At 36.8% G+C, this 15,385-nt stretch overlaps 1 protein-coding gene across 3 annotated transcripts in view; it reads right to left on the bottom strand.

Annotated features, from left to right (window-relative positions):
- Window positions 1-15,385, bottom strand: part of TMTC2 (transmembrane O-mannosyltransferase targeting cadherins 2) — a 234,865-nt gene that overhangs the window by 24,412 nt on the left and 195,068 nt on the right. For all 3 annotated transcript variants that reach the window (XM_038155053.1, XM_038155051.1, XM_038155052.1), the window contains one exon: window positions 5,493-5,607. In XM_038155053.1, coding sequence (XP_038010981.1) covers window positions 5,493-5,607 — 115 coding nt within the window. The remainder of the gene's footprint in view (window positions 1-5,492; window positions 5,608-15,385) is intronic.

Below are 15,385 nucleotides of genomic sequence, written 5' to 3'. Positions count from 1 at the left end.
CAAGCTGAAACCACTTCATGACTAACAATTTGCTAAATAGAACCTGGTTTATACCTGTTAACTGTTTTAAATTACTTTGCACGTGTTCCACTGACTCAGCGGTTGCAGTGGTTAGAAATGATTGAATGTCTAAAAATATTCATTCAACCTGCTTCTGAATCACTCCTGCTGGGCATCAGTAGCACTTGAAACGATTGCAAAAAAAAAAAAAATCTCATACTTAGGAATTTCAGGATTTACAGAAAGGCACTGTAAAATGAAACATGTTACAGAGCTTTTTGTTTTTTTTTTTTCCTTGTTTGCACAAAATTGTCAGGACACAAATCACTTTTGAAGTGGTGAAATAACATACAATAAACAAGGTGCCTTTCCCAGGAGGCAAATACAAATGCAACACTTCACCTCCAAAAAGAGTTGCTGGCATGTGAGGGTGGAGCACATTAAAATCCTGTTCCCCCTTTAGGCCAGTGGAAATACACAGCTTGCTTTCCTGCCACATGTACATCTTGGAACAAGGATGATTAATTGCCAAATGGAAATCAGTTTGAATATATAGTTCCCTATTAAAAACAGTTTATAGAAATGAATGCACAACACAGTAACCTGGTCAGAAAAATGCTAGTTCCATTTTTGGGGCATTCAGCAACAGTTCCTTTAGCTAAGATGCTGCAGAATTCTGGTTCCTATTTTCACTGTAAATCTAAGCTAGAAATTAATTATGTTAAGCCCTGAAACAGCTTTCCCTTGAGAAAAATTAAAGACACAGAGGTAGGAAATTGCAGTAACCCTATGCCACTGAACAGTAAAGAGCTCTGGATCAATGTCAAATAATGGAAGGACACTATTAAAAGTAACATAACTCAAATTAGAATAAAATATTAGATAAAATGTTGATAAAAAATCAGAGAGGGAGGAAAGTGAGCAAAGGGAGGTTCCAAAGAGTCTTTTTCATAGTTATGAGCTATATTTTAACCTCTACCCTAAATCTTTTTATGAGAACTGCCCTTGAAAACATATCTGATATTCCCCACTAACAACTAGCATCCAGTCTTTTTTTAAGGAAAAAAATGTTTCCACTTTTTATTCTCTCATATCTCTTAACCTGAGTTTCCAGACCAAACAATTCCCCATACATAGCTCCAGCTGACTAACAGTGACACCTAAAAATGTGCTTGATGACACATCACTCTTAGATTCTCCTGACACCCAGCTATAATCAGTTTACATTCATTTTGATTTTTACACTGTTCACTGGAAAAAATACTGTTGTAAGAGAAAAACACCAGCAATGCTGAGTGATTTAGATCCATGTGAGTGAGAAAGGGTTAGTTTTAACATGCCTGCTGCTTGGTACAAGGCTGTTGATTTTTACAGTAAAATCATAGATGTCAGCACACCTACAAAAAATTTTCTTCAGGAATTCCTGTTTTAAAATGCTGAATGGCTTTCTTAATGGACCTTTTTTGTGTAACAACAAAATTATCAGGTTTTATAATCAACTGCTGTGTTGCAATTAACCATTCATCCACAATTGTTCTTTTTTAAAAATCTGTATAGACTATATGCTTTCCCATACATACTTATATATTTAAGCACATAGATAGTAAATATAGGATTAATATGACCTGTTCAGACAATAACATAGGGTTACATTGTGCCTATGATACTGTATCAGCAATTACACTCCATGTTTGGTCAGTGTATTCTGGACAGACAAAATACTCTTGCAGAGAATCACTGAAAAATAAAGACCATGTCATGTAGTACTGCTCTAATTTAGGCTTCTGTTTTCAACAGCCAATAAACATCCTGTAACGTCATGTCACATGAGATTTTCCCGAACAACCCTCTTACAAAAGCCTGGAAAAATAAATTTTTCCTACAAAATGTGTTTTTAAGCAAAGAGGTCTTTTTCCTAAATCTGTTTTCCTGTGGAGGCAAGGTCAAATTCTTTTCCTGTTTCTAATTACTATGGCGGTACCACCACACTGCCATCCTTCATTCTAGAAATGATCATTCCCTTGCCCACATGGCGCCTTGCTGCCCATGAGTTGCCTTGCTGCAGGCAGCTCACCTGGTGCAGGAGAGCAAAGTGAACTGTAGCCCTTGTAAACACAGGGCTTGGCCACGGAAGCTACAGCCACCAAACAGTGTCACACACACGCTGCTCGGCTAGGAGACTTCAAACTCCTCCAAGCAAGGGCCCTGCAAATACTACTAACGTAAAACACATGACCAGATACTGCTTTAAGAACCACCCAAATGGCTGCATGACCCTTGAAGAAAGCTGTCTGGAAAACAAGTTTGTTGAGAAAATGAATTTTACAGACAAGTATTATGCAAGTTAAAAGTTACCAGACTGTTGCAAAGAAATTAATTGCATTCATCGCACATCTCACCCCTATTACAGATGACTTGAATCATCTTGCATTGCATTAATGGGTTGCTACAGAAGTCATTTAGGGAAAAAAAATTAATAACTATAATGTAATTAGGAAAGGGGAGGTCTCTCAATAATGCAAACAGAACTAAGTAATTAATTTTTTTTTACTTCAGATTCAGGCACAAAGAGAGGAAATCAGTAATGTTGGAATATCTGATTGGAAGAGCAGACATTCTTCTTGTGATTGCTAAACTGAGAACAGGCTATCTATAAATACAGCTACTGCATTTGGATCTAGTTAACAATTCTATTGCAAATTTAAGAAAAAGAAATTTAACTCGTAGCACTCCAGCTCTAAATTTTCAGAAGTTGTTCATTTTTATTTAGGTTGCATTTTAATTTTTTTTCTCACCAAGTAGGGAGATTTAAAAAAAAAAGGAAAATATTTTAGCACTAGACTAGAAAAATAAATTGCATTTTGAGAGAATAGTATGTTTATTTTTTATCCAAAACAGCTGTAAACCAAGAAATGTCTTAATATTTCTGAGCCTTGTGACACTCATTAGGCTAATGGTGGAAACAGCAGTAGAAGAGGAGGGAAAGATGATTCCTTCTTAATTCAAAAATATATCACTGTGCAAAATATTTGGTCCAAAAAATAAAATATCAGAATCTATATAAAAATCTAAGCTTCTGTTATTATCGTGCAGTAATTTTGAAAACCTTGCATCATCCACATTAATATCAATTTCTGTCTCTTATTCCATGACACGTCTTTAAAATTTATCCCATGTCTCTCACAAGAGTCATTTCATTTTCATGCTCTGTGAACTTCTATAATGTATTTTCTATCTCACAGCTGTGCAGTTCATTCAAAATTCTTACTCACTTACCAGTCAGTTTTTATAGCTCTCTAGGGTACCTAAAGAGCAGTTGGTCACCTATTTGAAATTATGTCAGCCTTTCATTTATGACTGTCTTTAGCATTCCGTTTCTAGCAGTGTCACTCTGTGCCAGTTGGAGTACTCCCTTCTTTCCATCCTCCTTTCTGTCTTGGTATCTGTTTTCCTCTTGGAATCACCTCAGCCCTCCATTGTTCTAAAGATCCTAAAAAAATCATCTGCCTCTGAAGAGCCAGACTCCTGGTGGATTTGTAGCTGCTCTGTTACAATGAATGAATATGTATTGCCCTTGTCCAACAAGTATTACAGAAGCAATATATTTGAATTAATTGCTAAGTACAGCAGTGAACAAGGACGGACAACAAAATCATAACTTTTAGCAAAAAATCAGTCAGATGCTAAGACATGGGGTTTTGAGCAAATACTTGTCAGCACTGAATGCAGCTTTGCCACCCTGACTCTTTCTAAATCCTACAGACAACTTCATACTCTCAGAGAGTATTACGAAGACATTATGACCTTCCATAAAGAGAGATGAGTATTAAGTGAAAAATTAGATCAACTGGGTATCCCAAAGGAGCACAAGAGATTCTAGCTAAACTAAAGCAGGCCTATTTTTTTTAAGTGTTTCAGTTTAGTGCATTTTCTTTGGTTTTGAAGGTTTTGGCTTTGCAGTTAAAAATTGAGAATTCAGCTTAGAATCACTGAGCTCATCACTTGTCAAGGCCTCCCAAAAACAGTACACTCCCAACCAGATCAAGTAGGGTTACCATGGCTGGTGTACAGCAAAGCAGCACAGCTATTACTTTGAAAGTGAAAAAACACTCAGATCCAGATGGAAATATATGTGCTTCAAAGACCTCGAACACTACACTCAGTGCTCACAGAGAAAGCAGATTTATTAAACCTATTTCCAAAATAGTATTGATTTACACCACCACATTTTGTAATACACACAATCATACCACTAAACCATCTTCTACAACACACTCTGTAAAATCAAGAATCTGACCCCTCTATACATTTCTAAATTCAGCTGTCATGCCTAACTTGCTATTGTTCTGTCTCTGAATTTGTAACATTAATCTAAATGTTTCAAATTACTGAATTCTGTCTTGAGAGATATCATTCACAAAATAATCCTGGGGAAGGGAAGGATCCCTAAAATAGCTCATACATCTCTTCCAGGTCAAACTGTTGTTTACCAATGAGCCATTTGTCTTGGTTTCCTTTCTAATCTATGAACAGTAAGTTATTTTTTAAAAATAACTTTTGATTCTACCTTCTCTTTTATATTATTTTCTTTTTTCTTTCATTTCTTATTTAAAATGCAAAAATATAAAGGAGCCTAGTAAGATATCTTCAGCAGAGAAATTATCTAAAGAACCGCTTTATGCTAATTAAGTATATTTCTTGATTTCCTTTTTCATGCATTTTCTATGCTTAGATACCATCTAAAGGAAATCAAGTATCCTTATAGCTGTTAAGTGGACAATAGACAATAATTAGATAGTTATCCCAGAAATAAGCATGGAGGATACCTATTACAGTAATGTGAGTTTAATGATAATGTTAAACTCACAGACAGAAGCTTAATGTTACTGAATAACCAGGTCTGACAGCTTTAAAAGCTTAAACAGAAGTCCAAAGCTGTGTTCTATTCAGACAGAAGATAATTAAATATAAGACTACATTTTACATCATAGATTCTGAGAATATCACTAAGTGCTCCTATGCATCTCAAAGTAATGATCAGCCTGGGAATATTTAGATTTCTAATTATCATAATGTTTCCTACTGATATTATCAGAAATTTTCAATATTTGCTATTTACATCCAGATGAGAAATCTTTTCAGTTGATATGCACATTAAAATTTTAAAAATCAAGTGAAAGGAAATCTTACAGAAGGTTCTTTACAAAAGAAAGACTTGTTCTCATATGCAAGCAAAACGCATTACCTGCTTGTGAACAACACAAGTTTTGAAGGTAGGAAATTATGATATAATAAACAGAATTTAAGAAATGCAAAGTGCTAAATGCTGCAACAATTTAATTCCACTTATTTTTATCTTATTAGCAATAATATTGCATTATTCAAAAGAGGTGCTGGGCTTTAAAAAGAATCCTGCATAAGCAAAGGCTATAAAGACTTTTGTCCTCCAAAAGCAGAGGAAAATCAAGTGAGGCAGATGTACAAGCACTAACCTGAGCATGTGGGCTGCATTGAAAACAACATCAAATTCCGTATTATCAAGTTCAGCGGCTTTTTTTGCCATTTCAGCTGCTTCTATCAGGCGAGATTCTTCTAGGAGGAACTGACCTGCAATGGAGTGTGTGAACATCAGCCCACAGGAAATAACTAATGTAATACACCTCAGACAGGATAGTCAGGAAAAGGAAGCACAAAAAAAAAAACAACCCAAAAAACCAACAAACAACCCCAAACCCCAAATTAATAAACCAAGCAACAAACCAATGTCTCCGATTCAATGTTTAGTTATTTGCTGATCTGTTCTGTATTTCAGTATCTTTAAAATACAGTCAGTGTGGAAAAATTGCAATAAATATCACAAGTAATAACAATCTTTTTGGAATACAGATTCAAGAAAATTGAGAATGACAAAATAAAACTCAGACATCAAGAAACAATACTGCCAAACGCCAAGAAGCCTACCATTTGAGAACACGCCTTTCTGCCTATACAAGTACCATGATCTTTTCTTCCTCAAAACAAATTGAAATAAAATAGTGTCTACCAATTAAAAACATTCCCAAAGAATATCCCAAAATTTGTTCTAGAAGCATATCCCAAAATCACAGAAAATAATAAATTTTTGTATACATATATGATAACATTTTTTCAGCTTTAGAATTTTACATTGTATTTGCTTTAAAACCATTACATATATATGTGTTCCTTAATGGACTGGTATTTTATAATGTATTTCACTAACACTAAAAGAATCACAACAGGTTGCTTTTTCAAAATTTTGTATATGATACTTACCTCTCACATTAAATAAATATAGAAGATGGCTAAAATCAGGTGACTCACATTTTACAAATTAAATTATCATTATTGGTAAACCAAGTATAAACTGAAAAGAATTAATAACTTAGCATTAATGAAGCTTTAACTGAAGTACAGTAGTTCCAAAACAAAACATGTAACATACAGTTGAACTCTATAAAAATGAGTTTTCCTTTGAAGAAGGTGAAAAAAAGAATTTGGAAGGTACTCAGCCTTAGTTTTGCTCGTTTTAATGCTTTTTCACACCTAATCTGTAAAATGTGTCAATTTTTGCAACAACATTTTTAAGGAATTCAACCATCTAGTCTCTGCGCGTACATAACTTTATATTTGGAAAAAGTCTCCTAAAGCCTAGTGATTATACATTTCAGCATCCCATCCTTCTCTTTTTGTCTTACTTTGTCAAGTAAAGTCTCTCAACCAAAACTCCACCATGCCACCACTAACCACCAGCCTCATCAGGAAAAACAAAATAAAAAAAATATGATAAATAAATAAATAAATAAAACCATGAGCAAATTATATCCTGTCATGGTACGGGATTTTCTCTTTTTTCTTTCCCCCTTTCCACATTCATTCCCTGCTGCTCACATACTTGCTGTGTGCTTATGTGAAAAATTTCCTTAACCAGAGCTAGAAAAGTCTGTGCAAGCATTGCGAACCCGGCACAACAAAGACATTCACAGAAGGAATAATTTCAATACAAAAAGTGATGAAAGACAGCTTTCTTAGCTTTTTGTTTTCTCTGTGGATACATTTCAGCTTAGGAGAGTTGGCAGATTATTTACTCAGTCTCCTATATCCTAATTATTCAGATCTGCAAAACTTGTAAAAACATTATGGTACCTTCTTGCATTCACAGTATAAGGTTTGCTTCTTTAGTTACATCCACCCTCTACTGTGTACCACACTTTGATGCAGTACAATGCTTTGAGCTTATTGTGCCCAGAAACAGATGATTTACAAAAGAAGCCTTCCCACACATGAAAATAAATAAATAAATAAATAAATAAATAAATAAATAAATAAATAAGAAGAGAGAAGAAAACATAAGAAGAAAACATAGTTCGAGAACAATTTGGACCACAAGAAATTAATTTGTCTTCAGAATTATAAATCAGTGGTTGAACTGTTAATGGAAGTCCCTTCTAAAGGGAAAAAATGTGACAAAAGCTAATTGCTTACATTTTTTAAAATATTTTTCTTTTTCTTTTGGGTACTACAGCAGAGTATGCCTTATATGCAGCAGGACAAACTCATATTTGAATCTGAAAATTCTCCAAGTAAATCTACCAAACAAAATAGTTCATATCTATTTGGGCTGAATTCCTATTTTCTTTGGAGAGCAATCTTTGAAATAAGCTTAACCAACTAGTATTCCAATTCCCTTCTAATAAATGAAGCAAAACAGTATCCCTAATCTTTAAGTCCATGTTAAAGCACACCAGCCATAAAATGTTAACAGTAAGGTACTTTTACTAATGAAAGCCCGGGATTAGCAGAGTGAAACTCTGGTAGGTGGATATGCTACTGAAACATTCATTCGAGAGAACGAAGATGTAAGTAAAACTTCCAGTTCTTCAAAAAAGAAAGTTCTAGGACTGTATATTACCATAAACAAGTCTCTGCCCTGCACTGGAGGCGGCAATAATTCATGCTGAGTGGGTAAGTAGCAGATGATGCATATATGAAACCAACTGTATTATCCTCTATATGCAAGCCCGTACAGAACTCCAGTTTAGGGCCAGTTCTCTTCATAAATGACTTGGATGCAGGTCTTAAAGTATACTAAGTAAGCTTGCCAATGATTTGAAACTCAGAGAAGTTGTCAACTCCTCTGAGGGCAAGTGCCAGATTCTGCACCTGGGATGGGGCAACCCTGGATGTAAACAGACTGTGGAATGAGATGCTGGAAAACAGCACTATGGAAAGGGACCTGGGGGTCCTGGTAGATGGCAAGTTGAACGTGAGTCACAGTACCTTGGCACTGCGAGCCAGTTGAGTAGAGTTCCCACTCTACCCTGCAGTGGTGTGATCTCACCTTGAATATTGTGTGCAGTTTTGGGCACCAAAACATAAGAAGGTTATGAACCTATTAGAGAGCATCCAGAGGGGGTTGCTGATCAAAGACTTCCTTAATTGCTGGGCTACAAATGAAAGATGCTGCATTCTTTTCAGTCTAGTGAAAAAGTCAATACCTGAGTGTACAGATGCATGGTGGGTTGCCCCCTGCCAGTATCCAAGCACTCACACGGGGTGAGGGGAAAAAACAGAAGAGCAAAACCAAGAAAATCTCTGCATCAAGATAAAGGCAGTTTAATATGGGAAGAAAAAAAATACTAAAACAGCTAACAACAAAGTGAAGGACATTTCTCACCACTTCTCACAGGAAGAGTGATGCTCAGCCAGTTTCCAAACAAAGCCACCTCAGAAGCCAAAACCCTTCTTGTTTCTCTACCCCAGTTTTTATTGCTGAACATGATGTTATATGGACTGTTATATCTATGCCTTTAGCCAGCTTAGGTCAGCTATCCAAGCTATGTTCCCTCCCAGAAAGAGAAAGCCTTGACACTGATCAAACACTATTTGGCAGCAGCCAAAACATTGATTTGTGTTATCAAGGCTGCTTTAGTCACAAGGCATCATCTAGGCTGCTATGAAGTTAACACTATCACAGCCAGAACCAGTACAAGGTGGAAGCTTTCAGCTGAAAATTGATTTGCCAAGTTCTCCTGAAAGGCAGACTAATTTTATTCACAAATCTCAATTTAATTTAAAGCACCTAAATAGAAAAATACTGTTTTGAAAACATTAGCTGCCATTCCTTTTAATCTTATATACTAAATTCATACAAGAATGAGCTGGATTGGCAGTTTACTGCTGTGCTTTCTCCATTATAAAACAGACTTCTGAACCTTTCCTGTCAAAGTCATAAAGAGGTTTTCCCAAGAGAACAGTACTAGCAGGGTGTAATATTGGCAAGGTGTTGAAGGTGGATCAGAAGGTATGATCTGCAAGCCCCTGCATCCAGGAACCACTTGTGTGGGTCTAAATTTATATGTAGGATTTTCTTCTCTGACAACCAGCTGGCAAACCTCATGATTTATGAGATACTGCCCAACATCACATAGAGAGCTTACTTATTGCAGGTGTCACGATTCCAGCTCTTGCCAACAACATAAATTATGGTAGCCTGACTGTTTCTTGGAATCACAACAGCTTGTGAGAAAACAGCTCCAAATACCCACTTTCCTATCTAGAGGAAAGACTATTTTTCATTACTCTTCTTCTAAACGGGAAGTGGGAAACCCACAGTCAGGAAAAGATGCAACTTTCAGAAACACTGTTCTTTGCCTGGAATGTTACTTTTTTAAAATAAATTTTTCCACATTTCTTGCTAGACAGCACAGGGGTGAGAGTAAATGTGTAGTCAAGAGATGTTAAAGACCTTTGATAGCAGAGAACTGATTCAATATTTCACAATCCTCTTAGTCATTTTTTTCCTAAGTTATCTAAGAATCAGAAATAGCATTAAAGCTGCTGAAATCTGTACCTGCAGCCTTGTTCAAATTTACTTTTCATTGCAAGCCATCAACAGTGGTTCTCAGTCTTTATTTGACCAAAAACTTTTGGGGCAATATATGCAATCTACTGAAAAGTGAGATATAAGTATGTATGTAACTTAAAAAAGAACAAAATATTTCCAGTTCCCAGCAATTGAAAAGAACAGTTTATTTTCATCTTTCATCAATTTTAAAAAAGTATTTATCCACATACATTAAAGCCTATAGCTCTCTATCCTGTATAATTGTCTCCCTAACACAATCATGAACATTTTTGAACAATGTGTTACGACATGCACCACCAGTAACTTAAAAGCCATACATCTGAACTGGTAGTTCTGCTGCTTTATTGTAACAAGAAAGGTATTAATTATTTTGGATATGTCTGTGTATAAAAATCATTTATGTTCAGAGCACAAAGGCATTAGTGTGTTCCTCTAGAATGGGCTTAACTATTCCTTGCAGGCACTGTGATCCTTGATTTCACTAGATAAAAGTGCAATTTGCTTAATTTACTAGATAAAAGTGCAATTTGCACCAATCTCTTAGTTGAAATGTTCCCTCTTTTACTCACTGGCAAACATACAAAGGTATTCTGTCCCAGAACAGAGTAGATTTCTAAAATAGCTCATCTCGCTGGTGTTGCTTTTGAAAAGAACTATCTTGAACGTTCTCAGAACGCTGGTGTTTCTGCATTTACTCAGGTTGCCATGACAGACTTGTGGGATGATAGCTTTAGTAATCCAAGGAAAACTGAGTAAACTACCTTTTGAATAATAACAAAAAACTTCCAGTGCCATCCTAACTGGAAGTTGCTTTTTTTAGTATACATTTCTCACCAAGTCTTCTGCTTCTTATCCTCTTCAAAGGAGTTTTTTACTTCTACAACATGAAAAGGGGCTCTACCAAGATTCAACTGTAAAATTTGTTTGCAATAAACTTCACTAGAAGCTCTTTCAGCACATTCAACATTGAGGATTGGAAGCTGAATATCTGCTGGTGTTTCCAAAGCATTTCAAGTTTCAACAGAAATCAGAAGAGGGAGTGGATTCTGGCTGACTCAATGCATTGTATCTTGTCTGATGCAGATGATGTCTTGAGAGCAGAATTATATTCTCAGTGGCAGAACCATCACTGAAGTTACTATCAACTTCAGCTCTGCTGCGGCAATGCAGAGCTAAAGAGCTGATGCAACCGAAGAGTTCAAAATGAAAAATTTAAATTGCATTCAGTGGAAGAAATGAGGAGACATCTTGTCTCCAAGTTGATTTCCAAAGGTGATTCAGGTGATGAATTAATGTCTCAAGATGCAAAGTTGTCATTGTTGTCTTACTGTAAAACTTTTATATCTTCATTGTGAATTCTCATGGGTAGCTCCTCACAGCTAGCTGACTCCCTCCTTGCCACAGCAGTGCCAACTGACTCCAACTCACACACTCTCTCAACCAGCTAGCCCACCCTTTTATAACACTCAGCCTCATTGGACACACTGTGGCCTATTAAGGGCAGGCCTGTAACTAATTCTTGGTAATAAGGACAGCTGCAACTCTTCAGGGGTGAGACTGCCTTTAGCACTATCTCTTATTCTTCTACAATCCATCCTCCCACACAAAGTCAACAGACCTGACCTAATGTAACTGCTTCCTTTAGAAGTTTCAAAAGACATTCACTGGCTGTGAAGGAGCAGCTCCTAAAGCAAGGGTATGTTTGATTAAATATCCTGCTTTTCCAGGTGTGTTTAGACAATTTCTTGCTGAACATGGAAGATGTGATAGGAGAAACAAAGGCAACTTGTATCACAATCACCTAAATGGTAGCAACATTTCAGTTTTTGCTGCTCCTTGTATCCCATTCCATCTTAATCGAAGGGTATATTCATGGTTTCTTGCTGAAGGACTTCTGGAGACTTTCTCTCTTTAATTAGTTCCCATAGAGAAAATTCGTCCATGCAAATAAAATATAATGAAACACCAAGTCAGTCAGTGGGTGCAGCAGTGTTATTATATGCACTGCCTTGGAAAATACTTTTTTTTTATTAGACCTTTTCTTTGTCTGAAAACCCTATCTGTTGCAATTGTGCTAAATATACCACTGGATGTCATTCAGAGCACAATCATAGGCAAGAGAGAAAAAATTAACTAGAAAACCTTTGGGACTTGGTAACTAAACCTGTGACCACATCTGGATCACTGGAAGCTCTCACCAAACCAAAAGATGAATGAAAAATATATACTGCAGAGGATCTCATGATTTACAAATACTAAGGAAGATCCTGAACTCTGTATCATTTCCCAGACACCTGATGATGTATAAGGTTTGGAAATGAAAAATTTGGCCGAAAAATAACTATCTAGTAACACTTTCGTAGCAGCTTCAGGCTAGCTCTACAAAAATCCCCATGAGATAGTACTCATAGGTCAAAACATATGACCATTAGCAAAGAAGCCCCCAGCATTGTTTGCGCCACAAAATCTCCAGCCACAAAGCCTCCAGCATTGTTCGTGTTCATTTTTCAGTCCCTACAGAAATGCTACATTTTGGCAATATGGAAGAAGCATACAGATACACTTCTAATCCTGTGTCTCTGATCTGTGCTATCTTTATCACATCTTTTGAGCAGTCTAGTATATTGTGCTGAGGAAGCAGAGTCAACCATGCATTAGAGATGCCAGAATGATTAGATTTAAGGCTAAACCCAAGTGAACAGCCAGAAACATGGAAATTCCACAGCATTTCAGGTCAGTGACCTAGCCTGTTTGAAAATACTCCACTGCATTCCACTTGAGTGATTTGTTCCAAAGGGTGTTTGGAAAAAATAGTTATTATAGTGGTCTGTAATAATCTTCTTTTAAAAATGTGTGATAACAGTAGCCTAGAGTGACAAAAAGGACTTAAATTTGGTTGATTGTCCTGAACATGACAGTTCTTGTCCTCAGTTTGGAAGTAAGAAATACTGTTGGTAAGTAGTAGCTACAGATTTTCTTAAAGTTTGTAGAGAGAGTTCTGGGAGCAGAAAGGTCAGCAGCTTAATGAAGTCTTTCCGCAGGACAGTTACATCTTCCTGCTTCAGGTCTAGGAATCCTGTCTTCCTGGAATTACATTCATTGATATTGCAGGAGCAGTTATAAGCCGGAGTCCAAAGTCAGGACCCTGATTTGATGGCACATGGTATGTTAAAGACAGAGATACCCTTTCTCCAAAGAGCACATATGATCTATGAACATGTATTATTTGAGTATCATAAACTAGTTTATAGTTTCCCTAAAAAAATCACTGTATACCAATGTTGGGATTTCCCAAAGATTTAAAATGGCAAAGCCTCTGTCATTGGCAGAAAGGTTCACAAGTGCATATAGGGAAGTGACTTAGCGATGGACATACTATATCTGGTTCACTTTGACCCTACCTCATCAAGGGATTTAATCTCTCAACACAAAATCACCATGTAGCATCTAGGAATCCAGATCCATGCACTTTTATTTATCATTTGGTATATACAGCATTTAGCTAACCTGTCAGTTCCATTCACCTGGATTTAAAGCTTGTGAAGTTTTATTCATTTCACTGACAAAAGTGAACACTGACCTACCTGTGGACTAGTGTGACATTTCTACCTTCCACATAAAACTCTCCTGAAGAAATTGGTAAGATTTCATGAGCAGATCATGATTGATGTTCCTCTTTCTTATAAATGAAACATTGATTTTTTGTATTTTTCATTAGTTCACTGCTTTCTTCATAGGAGCTTTCCTTAAATATGTGGGGAAAATATATAAATTTTTCCTAGGCTGCTCTTCACTCAATGAAGACAACAAGCACAAAGCTGAAGCCCTGAGAACAATGTAACTACATGGAAATATTATAAATACAGCACAAAGAATAATTTAGGTTGGAAAAGACCTTAATGATCACCGAGTCTAACCTCTGACTGACCACCACCACGCTCATTAAACATAGTACTAAGTGCCATGACCAGTCCTTTCTTGAACATCTCCAGTGATGGTGACTCCACCACCTCTCTGGGCAGCCTGTTCCAATGCTTAACTATCCTTTCAGTGAAGAAATTCTTCCTGATGTCCAACCTAAACCTCCTCTGGCTCAGCTTGAGGCCTCTTTCTTTAATCCTGTCACTGGTTGCGAGGGAGAAGAGACCAACCCCCAGCTGGCTACAGCCTCCTTTCAGATAGGTGGACAGAGTGATAAAGGCTCCCCTGAGCCTCCTTTTCTCCAGGCTGAACAACCTCAGTTTTCTCAGCCACTCCTCACAGGACTTGTGCTCCAGACCCTTGTAGCCTCGTTGCCCTTCTCTGGGCATTCTCCAGCACCTCAATGTCCTTCTTGCAGTGAAGGGCTCAGAACCAGACACAGGATCTCAAGGTTATGGCCTCACCAGTGCCAAGTACAGGGACACAGTCCCTGCCCAGGCCCTGCTGGCCACACTACTGCTGATGCAGGCCAGGATGCCATTGGCCTTCTCGGCCACCTGGGCACACACTGGCTCATGTTCAGCTGCTGACAACCAACCCCCCCAGGTCCTTTTCCTCTGTGCCGCTTTCCAGCCACTCTGCCCCCAGCCCGGAGTGCTGCAAGGGGTCGTGGTGACTGAAGTCCAGAACCCAGCACTTCACCTTAGTGAACCTCAATCTAAGCAGAAACATCTAAGAAAAAAAAAAATGAAGTCACACCTGTAAATATACAAAAATTCTCACACTCATTAATACATGTAAGCCTAAGACTTAAAGACTGAAAAAAATGGTGCTTGAAAACTCACGGCTATCATATTTCAATGAAATATACTTTGATCCTTAAAGCATAGCAATTCCAACGCATTTTCAGGCTGTGACATAGAAGTGGTAAAGCAGCCATCTCTGGAAGTAAGACAGATACAAAGTGCTCATAAATTTAGGTGAAAATTTAGGCATCAAAAAGGGCTAAGAGCTCTTTGCAGAAACAGTGATTAGAAAGATTATGATGAGATTGAAAAACAATAAAAAAGGCAGTTAAGAAGTTAAACTTGCTGTAAAAGAAACAGATAATGTAAGAAAATTTATAAAAATAACTCCTAAATTATCACAAATTCAGAAGTGAAAAACAATGTAAAAACAAAAGTGTATTTGGGAATACGTTAATCTATTCTTAGTTCAATGAGGATATAGCTAATACACTTCAGTTTTATGCAATCTGAAAGTCTCTTTTTGTTTTACACCTCTAACTGGGAATGCACTTAAAAAGGCAGATGATCAATGAGAACTGCCAAATTAAGTGAATGCATAATTAATATAATGAGAATAATCCATTTTTATAATGAAAAAGGAATCTTTAAACAATTTAGGCTTATTAGAAACAATGTATTATTCAAAGGAAACTATTTTAAAATGAGGTGTCAACAGCTATTAATAAAACAGTTCATTTGAACATCCTGCTGGGTTCTAGACTTTTCTATTCCAATTAAGCTATTACAAATATAAGGGAGAAGGGACCTCTACAAACATTTATCTTGAAAT

This window comes from Motacilla alba, chromosome 1A (genome assembly GCF_015832195.1).
Source record: "Motacilla alba alba isolate MOTALB_02 chromosome 1A, Motacilla_alba_V1.0_pri, whole genome shotgun sequence".
NCBI lineage: Eukaryota > Metazoa > Chordata > Aves > Passeriformes > Motacillidae > Motacilla > Motacilla alba.
Note: the sequence above shows the minus strand (reverse complement) of the source record. Positions and strands in the feature narration are given on the sequence as shown.